At 42.9% G+C, this 16,984-nt stretch overlaps 1 protein-coding gene across 4 annotated transcripts; it reads left to right on the forward strand.

Moving 5' to 3' along the window:
- The first annotated feature begins 1,594 nt into the window (after window positions 1-1,594).
- LOC123128334 (phospholipid--sterol O-acyltransferase) lies at window positions 1,595-8,154 on the forward strand. Of its 4 annotated transcripts, none has more exons than XM_044548305.1 (16): window positions 1,595-1,754; window positions 2,659-2,803; window positions 3,584-3,753; window positions 3,831-3,907; window positions 4,537-4,747; window positions 4,844-5,018; window positions 5,215-5,314; window positions 5,383-5,477; window positions 6,039-6,090; window positions 6,191-6,262; window positions 6,427-6,595; window positions 6,935-7,039; window positions 7,110-7,194; window positions 7,279-7,361; window positions 7,444-7,567; window positions 7,709-8,154. In XM_044548305.1, exons 1-14 carry the CDS (start codon window positions 1,610-1,612, stop codon window positions 7,358-7,360), a joined length of 1,683 nt encoding a protein of 560 aa, XP_044404240.1. In that variant the 5' UTR covers window positions 1,595-1,609; the 3' UTR covers window position 7,361; window positions 7,444-7,567; window positions 7,709-8,154. The 4 variants fall into 4 exon arrangements, with proteins under 4 accessions (XP_044404240.1, XP_044404241.1, XP_044404243.1 ...); XM_044548306.1 differs by having other exon boundaries at window positions 7,110-7,164; XM_044548308.1 differs by having other exon boundaries at window positions 1,618-1,754; window positions 2,652-2,803.
- The last annotated feature ends 8,830 nt before the right edge of the window (window positions 8,155-16,984 follow it).

The following is a 16,984-nucleotide window of genomic DNA, read 5'->3' on the forward strand; positions in this document are numbered from 1 at the left end:
ACGCATCTCGATAAGAAATTACTCCCTCTGATTGGAAAAAAAGTCACAACTTTGAACTAAGGTTCGTCAGCCTTAGTTCAAAAAATGCGACACTTTTTTTTATCGAGAGAGTGTTAGAGTACATAAGCAAACATGGGGAAGCTACACCTAGGTTGGTTTAGCCAAAGCCCCACCCTCACTCTAATCATGCCTTTTGAGGATTCATGTGTATCAAAAGATTGTCCGATTATGTTGTTGATTCGACCAATACATTGTCAATAGTAGATCCTCTTTTAGGTTGGTTCTGTTTAATTTCTCCCTTTTACACCCCCAATAAATATAAAGTCAACCTACACAAATGATACATCGGTCGACTCTTAGTCTTACCACATACGATGATTTGCTAGTGTGGAGGGGAGAGGAGGAGAGATGTCAATAGAAATAGTTGTTGGTTAACAGTTGAACTAAGAGTCAAAGGAGTCAATCTGAATTACAATTTGTTCCCGTAGAGGTTATCTCATATATTCTCTCGTGTCATCCTTTTTATTATTATCTCCGTTCGGAAATTTGAACTAAAATCACGTTAGTTATTCCCAAACGGAGAGAGTATTAACTTCGGATGACACGTAGAGTTATAAGAGTCAAATACTAAATTCTCGTACATTTAATAATTCGTTGCGTGGGTATCTCTGCGTATATCATGCAATTCCCACCAGCAAACAACGGGGCGCTAAGATCGATCATATGGAAGCCCTGGGCGCCGGGGAAGATGAAGCTCTTCTCTTGGCTACTGCATCTCAACCGGCTGTGGTGCAATGACCGGCTGCAGCATCGCAGCTGGGAAATGGGTATTTCTGCCAGCCCTGTTTAAGGAACCTCGAGTCTTCCTACCATCTGTTTTGGGAGTGCACATTGTCCTTGCAAGTTTGGACTCAGGCGTCGACCTGGAAGGGCGCAACTGGGAGGCTGCGGGCTGCACCACAACCAGGGTTCAGGATCTCATCCGCCGCGCGGCGCCGGGACAGGAGAGAAAAGCCATCAAATCAATCATCATCCTAATCACTTGGGAAATCCGGCAAGAACGAAGTGGATGCACTTTCAGGGGAAAGATGGCCTGCACGGCTGATATCCTTGGCAGAATCAGGGCTAATTTGGATTTGTGGCGTCTGGCAGGGACTAAGAGCCCAGAGCATCCCTTCTGGGACCAAATTGGGAAATAGAGGCAGTCGTTTCTTAGTGGTGTTGTTGTATCTTTTTCTTTCCTCCATATGATCACTTGATCAAACAATGTTTTCCGCTCTCTTCTGCTAAATCAATGAATGCCAGCAGCATGCTGGATCTTTCAAAGAAAACATTTAATAATTTGTTTACCGCTCGGGATTTCATCCTCACCTCCTAAATTTGAAAAGACGCAGCACTATATGTGACCATTCCCATGATCACATGGCAAGCCCTTGTCTGGCCAAACTAGCCTTCGGTCTTACAATGATGTCTAACATGTTCAAAGAAAGTGTACTGTACTCTGTAGAGGACCAGATGGTACTTTGCTCCACATAGATCCTTATGTACTTGATAGGTTGCTCCCATGAATATTTGATCAATTTGCTATGTCTAATTTGGTTTGTTCAATATGGTGCAGCTTTTCTCTGCTGTAAATTGCTGGCTTAAGTGCATGCTGCTTGACCCTTATAACCAGACGGACCATCCAGAATGCAAGTCAAGGCCAGATAGTGGTCTTTCTGCGATTACAGAGTTGGACCCTGGTTATATAACAGGTAAACTCTATACCTTAGATATTTTCTAGTACTGGTTTCATATTATGTAGCACTTGATCATCTGTAGTGTGATCTTCTATTATCTTTGACATTCCATTACTTTCACAAACTTTGAGCAAAAGTGACCAAAATTATGAACAGCTATGGCATCCGATGATGTTGTAATTACTGGGTTGCCCAGTTGTAGTTACTAGTCAGGAATGGATCATATTCTTAATTCTGTTCTAAGCTTTACATTGCATAATATTTTTGATTTGCTTGCCTCATTCTCTCACAATACTTATCTTAGTGCAATGGAGAAAAACACGATCATCCATGGGTGTAACTGTTCTTGTTCAATCTAATGAAGAGCAGACGATACAGTTGACTGTTCTCAACCATTTGAAAAGAACCCATGTATTTTGTTCCTTGAATGGATGGCAACCTCCTATATTTACTTTCATTGACATAACATTCCATGGTATGAGAGAGACCCAGGCCCAACAAAAAAGATGTCCAACTAAAGCCCATGTAGAATAAGAGTAAACAGTTGGGTTTAGTTCCACCTTGCTAGTTCGGAGGGAGCTATACCAAACATATAAACCAAAATGTCAAACGTATATTAACCCTGGATTAACCCTTTTGCACAAGTGAGGAATAAAGTGTAACCGGGGTAGTGTGACAGTGTGGTTCATCCGAAGTGGGCAGGTCTAAGCATATTTAGGCTGGAATGCTACACATTTTTCCTAAGTTAGGAATTCCCCATGTTATTCCTAAAAAGAAGAAAGAAAGTATTGCCCACATTTATAATTTTCATGTTTGTTAGTATATTATCAAACCGTCCATTCTTTGTTCATGGAAAAGATAGAAAGAGCAATGTTCGATTTTTAAATGTACTCATGTGGTATTATTGACAAGGTTTCAGGTCCTCTTTCTTCAATATGGAAAGAATGGGTCAAATGGTGTGTAGACTTTGGTATTGAAGCTAATGCTATCATCGCTGTTCCATACGATTGGAGGCTACCCCCATCGATGCTTGAGGAGAGGGATCTGTACTTTCATAAATTAAAGTTAGTAAACTTAACTCATGTTGTCATATAGCAATCAATTCTCTCACTCTCAGTTCATTTTCTGGATTTCGTTTTTGTTTTAGAACACATGGCTGACAGACTGATAGTCATATATACCGTTAATGACGTTGACACCTTGCACATCTCAGCTCACCGGTAAACATTGACAAGAACACTTCTAATTTATCTAATTTAGGATGCTTACTTAATTGGCATCATGTCCATAAGTGCTGAGCATACTTCTGACGTCCGACGTGCTGCCTCATTTCAGAAATATATGACGTTTTTAAAACTTGCTGACAAACTGTGTTGATATATAAAACAGCTATTTAGATTGTCAGCTGAAAATGGTAGCACTAGATTTATCATGGAAGAAATTTCATTGATCATAGTATAGAATTTAAATTATCTTCACTGATGTATCCATATAAGAAGTAACTTTTAAAGACTGCATGTTGGATACCGTACTGATGTCCAAAATGTCATAAATTCATGAATATAGGGAATAGCTGTTTGCAATAACCGGCAAGAATAATGCAATGCTAGCTATCCTTAGAAGCTTCCATTCCTAAGTGATAAGCTTTCTTATGCCAATTTTTACTTAATCATGTCCCAGTTAAGTTGTTACAGAATGATTAGTTTTATGTTAGCACATACGTTATTTGTGATACAGTGACAAAAAGAAACAATTTATGAGCATTTCTGTACAATAGAAGGGTACTCACTGTTATATGTTGAGAGAGCTTGGTGTGTGATGCTTATGAGTCCTTTCTTGTGCAGATTAACTTTTGAAATTGCATTGAAACTTCGAGGAGGGCCATCTTTGGTTTTTGCTCATTCCATGGGAAACAATGTATTCCGGTACTTTTTGGAATGGTTGAAACTGGAAATTGCCCCAAAGCACTATATCCAATGGCTCGACAAACATATACATGCATACTTTGCAGTTGGTATGTTAACCAGAAATCTTAATTCATTGCCATAACTGTTTCTTTTCTTCACGCTTTCTGTTTTCTCTTTCTTTCAGGTGCCCCTCTTCTCGGATCTACTGAATCAGTCAGAGCCACTCTCTCTGGGACAACGTCTGGACTTCCAATCACTGAGGTTAGTTTTCTCTATGTATTTTATTCTATTGCCATAACTTGCCCTCTTTCAGTTACCGGTGGTTGCTGTTATATGTTTTGGGTTTCTACTTCATCCATTGGATTTACAAAGGCATGTGCGTTGTAAGATGTAAATTTTCTCTTACCAACAATTACTCCAAAAACAGACTTAGTGACACAACAATATTAACATTAGATATGTATTGAAAACACTTCCATGTGACCATGATATTGAAGTCATTAACAATATATTGTAAGAGAAATTAATGGTCAAACTTCAACTTTGGAGATCACAGTCAAGTCAAACAGTGCTTTTGAATTATGTTTTCAAGCACTTAATATATATGTTGCCTTGTCCTTCTGGTCTATCTTTTGATTTGTAGGCTTCAAAATATGGTCCTAGATATTCACTGGTGGCCTGATAGTATGTGCTGTGATTTTGTGAAGCATATATTTTATTGTGTTTTAAATTGTATAATTAAGAAGTCCAGTTGTGTCCAGAATCTATACTTGTCAGCATTGTGAACTATTGTGCATAGCTTGCCAAAAAATTCAATAGCATTATATGTCATATTGTTTACATGATTCCCATTCCTACCTTTACCATCTAAACTTCTATATTGGTTTCAGGGGACAGCCCGATTGATGTTCAATTCATTTGCTGCTTCTTTATGGCTCTTGCCATTCTCAAAATACTGCAAAGCTGATAATGTATACTGGAAGCATTTTTTTGAGGGAAAGGCCCACATCAACAGACAACAATGCGATGAGATGGAGTATAGTTCTGACAACTCTGGATGGCCCACAACCCTCGTCACTATCGAGGTTCCTACAGTTCGAGGTTCTTTATAAAGTCACTTCTGTTGTTGCAGATATTTATGTTTTTCCCCACTAAGCAGTTGCACTCCTTTTTGTCTTTACTGTTTCTCCCTTTCAGGTACGGATGCTTATCCATCCATTATGGACATAACAGAGGACATAACATCCAACATGGAGTGTGGAAAGCCAACACTCTTATCATTTTCTGCCAGAGAAGTTTCAGATGGTACTTTGTTCAAAACTATGCTGGATTATGACCCACAGAGCAAAGCCCTTATCCATCAGCTGGAGAAGTAAGTTTTAGTTTTGTGTTGTGCAGTGCTACTATACCGTAATTCAGTCTCTTCAAGAAAAAATGATGTTCATGCTTGATATTTTATTTTCAAAGAAGGTTGCTTGATATACTAACTAGTCAACCACCAAATAGAGTCTAGCTTATAACCAAAAGTAGTATATAAGACCTTGTATTTTGGTCCCTGTTGATCTCAGGTACTACCAGGGTGACCCAGTTCTCAATCCTCTCACGCCCTGGGAGAGACCCCCAATAAAGAATGTATTCTGCATATATGGCATTGATACAAAGACTGAGGTATAGTTGTGGATTCTTCTTTAGTTGTAAAAATTGTTACCCGTCGCTCATGGGTTTTCATCAAGCAGGTAGGATACTATTTTGCACCAAGTGGCAAACCATATCCAGATAATTGGATAATAACTGATGTGATTTATGAGTTTGAACAGTCCCTACTGTCAAGGCAGGTATCACTGATCTTTATTTCAAAAGTTCCGGTGCTCATCTCAGTCAAGTACCAGATGTCTATGTTTCCACATGTCTTTTTCCGTGAATTGGTTTTCCTAGATGAGTGTTTGTTTGACTACAACTTGACTTGTTTCATCTAGAGGGCCAAATGGGCCCTTCTGCAGTTTTAGCTGTTTCTGACATAGAATTGCACATTTGATGATATCATTGCTACTTTGAGATATTTGTGAAGAACTGACGATATTTTAGTTTGCTTTATATTATTGACATCTATTCTGTGTTTTTATTTCTTATGAAACGTTGGGCACACTGGAGATAGAATTTGCATGCAATAGTTATTTTTTAAAGAAACTGGTAGTTTTCAGAGGTCGAATAGCACGTTTTCCTGCTTTAGTAATTAGTACTTCAGTGTCACTTATTCACTGTTAATAGCTTTTCATGCCTTTTATTTTTAACTCTTTGAGTTTCTTAGCTGTTACAAACATTCCAAGGTTTTAATTTTGGTCTTCAGAAATATTTATCTGCGCCACTTTGTAATATTATTTTTCCTTACCAGATCAGGTCATTCTTTTTCTGGAAAGCCTAACAATTCCAGTGGAGATGGAACAGTATGTATTACCAAATGCTTTTCCTACATAAAATTGATCTCATTTGGTTGAACAAATAAAATTACTCTACATTAGCAACTGAATAGCTGTTTCATGACAGGTATCCTACAACTCCCTGTCATTGTGCAAGGAATGGCTTGGGCCAAAAGTGAACATAACAAGGACTCCACAGGTATTCTACTTTCTGCCTGCTGGTATTGTTCTAAACGTGCAAACTGAAGGCCTTGGCTGTCAATATCCATGTTTTGGCTATTCAAACTGTTGTGACTATTTTCTTGTGGTATATCAGAGTGTTAATTTTCCCTTCCTAGTAAGCCCTTCGTGTTCTTTTTGCAGGCAGAACATGATGGGTCTGATTTACAAACAAGAATGAATGCTGAGCACTATCATGGTGAGGATCTATTTCCCAACATGACGAGGGCTCCACATGTAAAGTACATAACGTACTATGAGGATGCTGAAAGTATTCCAGGATGGAGAACAGCAGTCTGGGAGCTTGACAAAGGTGCAAAACTGCAATTTCTTTCCCTCATTTATTTTAAGATTTGGTTATAGTACTTCTCCTGGTACCTACTACCATGTTTTGCTACGAGGGGCTACTTTGGAAGTTTTATGCTGTCACATACTCCCTCCATCCCAAAATAAGTGACTCAACTTTGCACTAACTTTGTAATGTTTACACTTTGAGTCAGGAGTATCTGCATGTGAGTGTGGTGTTCCCATATTTTCCAGAACTTGCATCCAATCCTCTCCCATACACATACAAAAATAAACCCCTCGTTTGAACGAAACACTACTGCTGATGTTCTTTGTGAGATGACACAAGTTTTTCTTATTTTAACAGCAAATCACAGGAATATTGTTAGGATGCCAGTGGTCATGCGTGAGTTATGGCTTGAAATGTGGCATGACATGCACCCTTATTCAAAATCAAAATTCGTGACAAAAGGTTTGCTTCTTTTGTCTCTTGGAATACCAAGTTCAATTTAACTTGTCAGTACTTAACAGAAGTTAAACAGCGTTCCGAGGTCCATTGAGACACGAAGATTGCCACTGGGACTATGCAAAAGCTCGGTGCGCCTTTCCAGAATTCTGTGAATACAGGTCTTTGACCCAGTTTTCTTTGCTTGCCAGTTACACTGTTTTCATCTTCGGTAACAATGGAATTTTCCTGTCACTGTAACTTAGGTACACGTTTGGTGACGTGCATCTAGGAATGAGCTGCAGGCTGAAATATTCATCAACTATGCTCCTTCGGCAGTATCTCTGAAGTATGTGGCTTTGGTGGCGTAATTATCATTTTACTCTCTTTGTTGAAAACTGCTCCTGACATGCTTTACTTGCCTATTGCAGACCATTGCTTGTTTGGTTGACTGAGTAACTCTTGATTATCACGTCCAGTGAATCATACCGGGCGTTCCTCTTTCGCTTGGCGATGGCCAGGACAAGTCAGGGGCTTAGGCCCCATCCAAAACAGGTGAAATCATGCTGTTGTCTTGTGGCTACTTTGGAGTATTTTTTTTGAAACAAGTTTTTTTTAATCTTTGGAGTTGACGTATTCTGATTGACGTGCCCCATTTTCGTAACTAATTTATGTCTGTGGTAATGATATTTTCAGGATTTTGCGGTGTTGCTTGTAACACCAAAACCTTCAGCCACGTGGGAGCCACTCGTAGCAGAATTGACTTGATCGTGTTGAAGTTTTGCCATGTGATCACACTGATGTGTACAGTAGACGATGGTTTGGCTGTTTGGGCAGCCAATTGCTGACAGTAAGAGTCCAAGAAGGTACTCCGTACTTCCATAGTACTCCCTCTATGAATATCCAGGGCTTATTTTGATTGGTTAAGACAAGGTTTGAGCAAAAATGGCCCCATCAGTATGTTATCTATCTGACGCAAAACTAGTGCCATTGGACATGTAAATTTTCATTAGCCAATCGAGAAATGCCAGGTCAGCTCCGATTTGCCCCCCTGGAGATCTTATGGCTACCGCTAAACATGTATTGGCTGTTGAATTGGTAAGACGCATGCTGGGTGCTTCCATGGAGCCATGTGTGGTTTATTTCTTATGAGTCGATTCTCGTGCGGTTATTTTCTTGGTTTGCATGGTTGCGCCTGCTACCACGTGACTATAAAGAGCTGCCTCGCCGTGCCATTTTCTCCCGTGGAAAGTTAATTCTCGTGCCTTTGTTGTCAATAAAGAAAACCGATTTCATCGTCGGGGAAACCAGAGCAGGGACGTGGCAGCAGCGGCTTCAATATTGTACTGGATCAACCATCTCCGTAGCCTAGCAATGAACTACTCCAGCAGTGGACTCGAAGAACCCAGCACGATGGTCAAGTCCGCCGCAGTAGAATATAGAAGTGCTTCCAGTAAAAAGGCAATCTAATGGCGGCTGGTAACCTGGTACATTCATTCATTCATCCCATGACGAAAAAAATCAACCCTCCTTTTTCACGGCCTAGCTTGTCAACCGTCACGATAGAGCAAGACACGAGATGGAAGTCTTGGTCTTGCAAGACTTTGTGGTCGATCGCTACACATCCCATAGCTTGGTACGCACGGCTCCTGCATGGTGTCGCTACCAGGTTCACATCAAAAGATGGCAGGGAGCTGGGTGGCATGCTGGGCGCTGGACAGGTGAATGCAGCCTCTTTCGCACACTTTCTTTTCAGGATTTTGTACTCTTTCTCTTTGGACCAAATGTCCGCATGGTTTACTTGATCGGGCTCTCCGGTCCATCTCCCACTATATAGTTGTCAACCGTCACCATTTCAGATAATAATAATAACTGTCAACCGTCGCATGATTCTCCCCGTGTCACCGGCTGTTACTTTTCTGTATCTTTGTTCCCTAGTTCTTCCAGTATTGTCACTCGTGACGGTAAAAACATGTCATCACTGGTGACGGTTAGGGATGCAGAGCGGCGCCTTCTGCCCCCTAGTCAAAATAAATCTAGTTAGAGATTATCGGCTTGCTCAGATTTAGTTCAGTTTGAACTAATCTTCAGCTTTTTTTTGAGGGTTTAGCCAAACTTTATTCATCAAACGCCACATGGAGTTGGATACGGTTCGGATCATGGGGTTGGTCAAACCAAACATGGCGCCCCTGACCGAGATTAAGTACATATTTGACTAAACTATGTGCTTCAAAGTTGACAACACGACTTTCGTAAATGAAAGAACAAGTAAAAGTTGAAGCTTGAAGCTTTATCTCCTTGATAATGGCCCCGTAGTCTTCCATGGCTCCCTCGTTGATGTCGCCGATGGTTTGTTTAGAATCAGAAGAAATGACAAGTTGATGGACGTTCAGGTCCGAAGCAAGAGTGAGAGCCTCTCTACATGCGATGACCTCCAAAGTAGCAGGGTCGTGGAGACCGTGGATTGACAGGGCTGAGCTCCCCAATTAGTTCCCGCCGCTATCCCGGCAGACTGCTACTGCCACTCCTCTTCGACCCGCTCGAACCCCGGCATCGACGTGTATCTTGTAGTGGCCATGTGGTAGGGCTTTTGGCCTTCTTGCTATAGTAGTGCGGGCAGCTGGGTTGGCCCGAACCTCTCTTCCTCCTTCCTGAATCATCTCTAGCTCCTGAATAAATCGGACCACAAAAGAGTGTATAGCATGGGGGCTTTGGAAAACACCCTCATGGATGGCCTTTCTCCTAGCCGCCCAGATTGCCCATAGCGTGACCGCAAGTTTTACGAACAACGATGTTGTAATGACTGCATATGTGTGAATAACCATTGTTTCGCATTGGGTTCAGAGGTGGCTGCTATTTGCTATCCGAGTTCTTCATCAACTAGTGCCCACGTACACCTTGACATGGTGCAATCTACTAGAGAATGCTTCCATGAATCTGGCACACCACATATTTCGCACGCACTGGAGTTCGACATGTGCCTGTTGTTGGAAATATGCCCTAGAGGCAATAATAAAATGGTTATTATTATATTTCCTTGTTCATGATAATTGTCTATTGTTCATGCTATAATTGTGTTATCCGGAAATCGTAATACATGTGTGAATACATAGACCACAACATGTCCCTAGTGAGCCTCTAGTTGACTGACTCGTTGATCAATAGATGGTTATGGTTTCCTGACCATGGACATTGGATGTCATTGATAACGGGATCACATCATTAGGAGAATGATGTGATGGACAAGACCCAATCCCAAGCATAGCGCAAGATCGTGTAGTTCGTCTGCTAAAACTTTTCTAATGTCAAGTATCTTTTCCTTAGACCATGAGATTGTGCAACTCCCGGATACTGTAGGAATACTTTGGGTGTGCCAAACGTCACAACGTAACTGGGTGACTATAAAGGTGCACTACGGGTATCTTCAAAAGTGTCTGTTGGGTTGGCATGAATCGAGACTGGGATTTGTCACTCCGTATGACGGAGAGGTATCTCTGGGCCCACTCGGTAAGACATCATCGTAATGAGCTCAATGTGACTAAGGGTTGGTCACGGGATGATGCTTACGGAATGAGTAAAGTGACTTGCCGGTAACAAGATTGAACGAGGTATTGGGATACCGACGATCGAATCTTGGGCAAGTAATGTACCGATTGATAAAGGGAATTGTATACGGGATTGCTTGAATCCTCGACATTGTGGTTCATCCGATGAGATCATCGTGGAACATGTGGGAGCCAACATGGGTATCCAGATCCCGCTGTTGGTTATTGGCCGCAGAGTTGTCTCGGTCATGTTTGCATGGTTCCCGAACCCGTAGGGTCTACACACTTAAGGTTCGATGATGCTAGAGTTATTAGGAAGACTTGTATGTGATTACCGAATGTTGTTCAGAGTCCCGGATGAGATCCCGGACGTCACGAGGAGTTCCGGAATGGTCCGGAGGTGAAGATTTATATATAGGAAGTTGTCATACGGTCACCGGAAAGGTTCGGTGGCATATCGGTATTGTACCGGGGCCACCGAAGGGGTTCCGGGGGTCCACCGGGAGGGGCCACCTCTCTAGGAGGGCCTCATGTGCCGTAGAGGAAAGGGAACCAGCCCCAAGTGGGCTGGGCGCATCCCCCCTTGGGCCCATGCGCCTAGGGTTGGGGGGGGGGACCCTAGAGGGGGCGCCCCCCTTGCTTGGGGTGCAAGCCACCCCCTTGGCCGCCGCCGCCCTCTAGATCTCATCTAGAGGGGGCCGGCCCCCTTCCTCCTTCCCCTATAAATAGAGGGGCAAGGGGAGGGCTGCACACCACATCAAAGGCGCAGCCCCTCCCCTCCCCAACACCTCGCCTCCTCCGTTAAGAACTTGGCGAAGCCCTGCCAGAGTACTGCCGCTCCACTACCACCACGCCGTCGTGCTGCTGTTGGAACTCTCTTCCTCAACCTCTCCCTCCTCCTTGCTGGATCAAGGCGTGGGAGACGTATCCATTCCGTACGTGTGTTGAACGCGAAGGTGCCGTCCGTTCGACGCTAGGATCATCGGTGATTTGGATCACGACGAGTACGACTCCATCAACCCCGTTCTCTTGAACGCTTCCGCTCGCGATCTACAAGGGTATGTAGATGCACTCCTCTCCCTCTCGTTGCTAGATGACTTTATAGATTGATCTTGGTGATGCGTAGAAAATTTTAAATTTCTGCTACGATCCCCAACAGTGGCATCATGAACTAGGTTTATGCGTAGTTTCTATGCACGAGTAGAACACAAGTTTTTGTGGGCGTCGATTTTGTCAATTTACTTGTCGTTACTAGTCTTATCTTGATTCGGCGGCATCGTGGGATGAAGCGGCCCAGACTGACCTTACACGTACGCTTACGTGAGACTGGTTCCACCGACTGACATGCACTAGTTGCATAAGGTGGCTAGCGGGTGTCCGTCTCTCCCACTTTAGTCGGATCGGATTCGATGAAAAGGGTCCTTATGAAGGGTAAATAGAAATTGGCATATCACGTTGTGGTTTTGGCGTAGGTAAGAAACGTTCTTCCTAAAAACCTATAGCAGCCACGTAAAACTTGCAACAACAATTAGAGGACGTCTAACTTGTTTTTGTAGCATATGCCGTGTGATGTGATATGGCCAAAAGGATGTGATGAATGATATATGTGATGTATGAGATTGATCATGTTCTTGTAATAGGAATCACAACTTGCATGTCGATGAGTATGACAACCGGCAGGAGCCATAGGAGTTGTCTTAATTTATTTATGACCTGCATGTCAACATAAACGTCATGTAATTACTTTACTTTATCGCTAACCGTTAGCCATAGTAGTAGAAGTAATAGTTGGCGAGACAACTTCATGAAGACACGATGATGGAGATCATGATGATGGAGGTCATGGTGTCATGCCGGTGACGATGATGATCATGGTGCCCCGAAGATGGAGATCAAAAGGAGCAAAATGATATTGGCCATATCATGTCACTATTTGATTGCATGTGATGTTTATCATGTTTTACATCTTATTTGCTTAGAACGACGTTAGCATAAATAAGATAATCCCTCGCAATAATTTCAAGAAAGTGTTCCCCCTAACTGTGCACCGTTGCTAAGGTCCGTTGTTCCGAAGCACCACGTGATGATCGGGTGTGATAGGTTCTAACGTTCGCATACAACGGGTGCAATCCAGATTTACACACGCAATACACTTAGGTTGACTTGACGAGCCTAGCATGTACAGACATGGCCTCGGAACACGGAAGACCGAAAGGTCGAACATGAGTCGTATAGAAGATACGATCAACATGAAAATGTTCACCGATGATGACTAGTCCGTCTCACGTGATGATCGGACACGGCCTAGTTGACTCGGATCATGTATCACTCAGATGACTAGAGGGATGTCTATCTGAGTGGGAGTTCATTAAATAATTTGATTAGATGAACTTAATTATCATGAACATAGTCTAAAAATCTTTGCAATATGTCTTGTAGATCAAATGGCACACGCTAATGTTGCCCTCAACTTCAACGCGTTCCTAGAGAAAACCAAGCTGAAAGACGATGGCAGCAACTACACGGACTGGGTCCGTAACCTAATGATTATCCTCATAGCTGCCAGGAAAGCATATGTCCTTGATGCACCACTAGGTGAAGCACCTGTTTTCCCTGCAGAACAAGACGTTATGAACGCTTGGCAGACGCGTAGTGATGATTACTCCCTGGTTCAGTGCGGCATGCTTTACAGCTTAGAAGCGGGGCTCCAAAAGCATTTTGAGAAACACGGAGCATATGAGATGTTCCAAGAGCTGAAAATGGTTTTCCAAGCTCATGCCCGGGTCGAGAGATATGAAGTCTCCAACAAGTTCTATAGTTGTAAGATGGAGGAGAATAGTTCCGTCAGCGAGTACATACTCAAAATGTCTGGGTTGCACAACCGCTTGTCTCAGCTGGGAGTTAATCTCCCGGATGATGCGGTCGTTGACAGAATCCTTCAGTCGCTCCCACCTAGCTACAAGAGCTTTGTCATGAACTTCAATATGCAGGGGATGGAAAAGACCATTCCCGAGGTATATTCAATGCTGAAATCAGCGGAGGTGAAAATCAAAAAGGAACATCAAGTGTTGATGGTGAATAAAACCACTAAGTTCAAGAAAGGCAAGGGTAAAAAGAACTTCAAGAAGGACGACAAGGGAGTTGCCGCGCCCGGTAAGCAAGCTGCCGGGAAGAAGCCAAAGAATGGACCCAAGCCTGAGACTGAGTGCTTTTATTGCAAGGGAAACGGTCACTGGAAGCGGAACTGCCCCAAGCACTTAGCGGATATGAAGGCCGGCAATACCAAAGATATATGTGATATACATGTTATTGATGTGTACCTAACCAGCGCTCGTAGTAGCTCCTGGGTATTTGATACCAGTGCAGTTGCTCATATTTGTAACTCAAAATAGGAACTGCGGAATAAACGGAGACTGGCGAAGGATGAGGTGACGATGCACGTCGGGAATGGTTCCAAGGTCGATGTGATCGCCGTCGACACGCTACCTCTACATTTACCTACGGGATTAGTTTTAAACCTCAATAATTGTTATTTAGTACCAGCTTTGAGCATGAACATTGTATCTGGATCTCGTTTAATGCGAGATGGCTACTCATTTAAATCTGAGAATAATGGTTGTTCTATTTATATGAGAGACATGTTTTATGGTCATGCCCCGCTGGTCAATGGTTTATTCTTATTTAATATCGAACGTGATGTTACACATATTCATAGTGTGAATGCCAAAAGGTGTAAGGTTGATAATGATAGTCCCACATACTTGTGGCACTGCCGCCTTGGTCACATTGGTGTCAAACGCATGAAGAAACTCCATGCAGATGGACTTTTGGAGTCTCTTGATTATGAATCATTTGACACGTGCGAACCATACCTCATGGGAAAAATGACCAAGACTCCGTTCTCCGGAACAATGGAGCGAGCAACCAACTTATTGGAAATCATACATACTGATGTGTGCGGTCCAATGAGTGTAGAGGCTCGCGGTGGCTATCATTATGTTCTCACCCTCACTGATGACTTGAGTAGATATGGGTATGTCTACTTAATGAAACACAAGTCTGAGACCTTTGAAAAGTTCAAGGAATTTCAGAGTGAGGTTGAGAATCAACGTGACAGGAAAATCAAGTTCTTACGATCAGATCGTGGGGGAGAATATTTGAGTCACGAATTTGGCACGCACTTAAGGAAATGTGGAATAGTTTCACAACTCACGCCGCCTGGAACACCACAACGTAATGGCGTGTCCGAATGTCGTAATCGCACCCTATTAGATATGGTGCGATCTATGATGTCTTTTATCGATCTACCGCTATCATTTTGGGGTTATGCTGCAGAGACTGCCGCATTCACTTTAAATAGGGCTCCGTCGAAATCTGCTAAGACGATACCGTATGAATTGTGGTTTGGTAAGAAACCTAAGCTGTCGTTTCTGAAAGTTTGGGGATGCGATGCTTATGTCAAGAAACTTCAACCTGAAAAGCTCGAACCCAAATCAGAAAAATGCGTCTTCATAGGATACCCTAAAGAAACTATTGGGTATACCTTCTACCTCAGATCCGAAGGCAAGATCTTTGTTGCCAAGAATGGATCCTTTCTAGAGAAAGAGTTTCTCTCGAAAGAAGTAAGTGGGAGGAAAGTAGAACTTGATGAAGTATTGCCTCTTGAACCGGAGAGTGGCGCAGCTCAAGAAAATGTTTCTGAGGTGCCTGCACCAACTAGAGAGGAAGTTAATGATGATGATCATGAAACTTCAGATCAAGTTGCTACTGAACTTCGTAGGTCCACAAGGACACGTTCCGCACCAGAGTGGTACGGTAACCCTGTCCTGGAAATCATGTTGTTAGACAATGGTGAACCTTCGAACTATGAAGAAGCAATGGCGGGCCCAGATTCTGACAAATGGCTAGAAGCCATGAAATCCGAGATAGGATCCATGTATGAAAACGAAGCATGGACTTTGACTGACTTGCCCGATGATCGGCGAGCCATAGAAAATAAACGGATCTTTAAGAAGAAGACAGACGCGGATGGTAATGTGACCATCTATAAGGCTCGGCTTGTCGCGAAGGGTTATCAACAAGTTCAAGGGGTTGACTACGATGAGACTTTCTCACCCGTAGCGAAGCTGAAGTCCGTCCGAATCATGTTAGCAATTGCCGCATTCTATGATTATGAGATATGGCAAATGGACGTCAAAACGACATTCCTTAATGGTTTCCTTAAGGAAGAATTGTATATGATGCAGCCGGAAGGTTTTGTTGATCCTAAGAATGCTGACAAGGTGTGCAAGCTCCAACGGTCAATCTATGGGCTGGTGCAAGCATCTCGGAGTTGGAACATTCGATTTGATGAGATGATCAAAGCGTTTGGGTTTACGCAGACTTATGGAGAAGCCTGTGTTTAGAAGAAAGTGAGTGGGAGCTCTGTAGCATTTCTCATATTATATGTGGATGACATACTATTGATGGGAAATGATATAGAATTCTTGGAAAGCATAAAGGCCTACTTGAACAAGTGTTTTTCAATGAAGGACCTTGGAGAAGCTGCTTATATATTAGGCATCAAGATCTATAGAGATAGATCGAGACGCCTCATTGGTCTTTCACAAAGTACGTACCTTGACAAGATATTGAAGAAGTTCAATATGGATCAGTCCAAGAAGGGGTTCTTGCCTGTATTGCAAGGTATGAGATTGAGCACGGCTCAATGCCCGACCACGACAGAAGATAGAGAAAATATGAGTGTCGTCCCCTATGCCTCGGCCATAGGGTCTATCATGTATGCCATGCTGTGTACCAGACTTGATGTAAACCTTGTCGTAAGTTTGGTAGGAAGGTACCAAAGTAATCCCGGCATGGAACACTTGACAGCGGTCAAGAATATCCTGAAGTACCTGAAGAGGAGTAAGGATATGTTTCTTGTTTATGGAGGTGACGAAGAGCTCGTCGTAAAGGGTGACGTCGATGCTAGCGTCGACACAGATCTGGATGACTCTAAGTCACAAACCGGATACATGTATATTTTGAATGATGGGGCAGTCAGCTGGTGCAGTTGCAAGCAAAGCGTCGTGGCGGGATCTACATGTGAAGCGGAGTACATGGCAGCCTCGGAGGCAGCACAAGAAGCAATCTGGATAAATGAGTTCATTACCGACCTAGGAGTTATTCCCAATGCGTCGGGCCCGATGACTCTCTTCTGTGACAACACTGGAGCTATTGCTCTTGCCAAGGAGCCCAGGTTTCACAGGAAGACCAGGCATATCAAGCGTCGCTTCAACTCGATTCGTGAAAATGTTCAAAATGGAGACATAGATATTTGTAAAGTGCATACGGACCTGAATGTCGCAGATCCGTTGACTAAACCTCTTCCTCGAGCAAAACATGATCAACACCAGAACTCTATGGGTGTGCGATTCATCACAATGTA

This window comes from Triticum aestivum, chromosome 6A, assembly GCF_018294505.1.
Source record: "Triticum aestivum cultivar Chinese Spring chromosome 6A, IWGSC CS RefSeq v2.1, whole genome shotgun sequence".
NCBI lineage: Eukaryota > Viridiplantae > Streptophyta > Magnoliopsida > Poales > Poaceae > Triticum > Triticum aestivum.

Bases quoted from the DNA above. Each gene is read 5' to 3' on its own strand.
- LOC123128334 (XM_044548305.1), top strand. From the start codon at position 1,610: ATGGTGCAGCTTTTCTCTGCTGTAAATTGCTGGCTTAAGTGCATGCTG. The intron at 5,019-5,214 runs GTAAGTTTTAGT...TGTTGATCTCAG, and splicing joins CTTATCCATCAGCTGGAGAA to GTACTACCAGGGTGACCCAG. The intron at 7,040-7,109 runs GTTTGCTTCTTT...GAAGTTAAACAG, and splicing joins ATCAAAATTCGTGACAAAAG to CGTTCCGAGGTCCATTGAGA.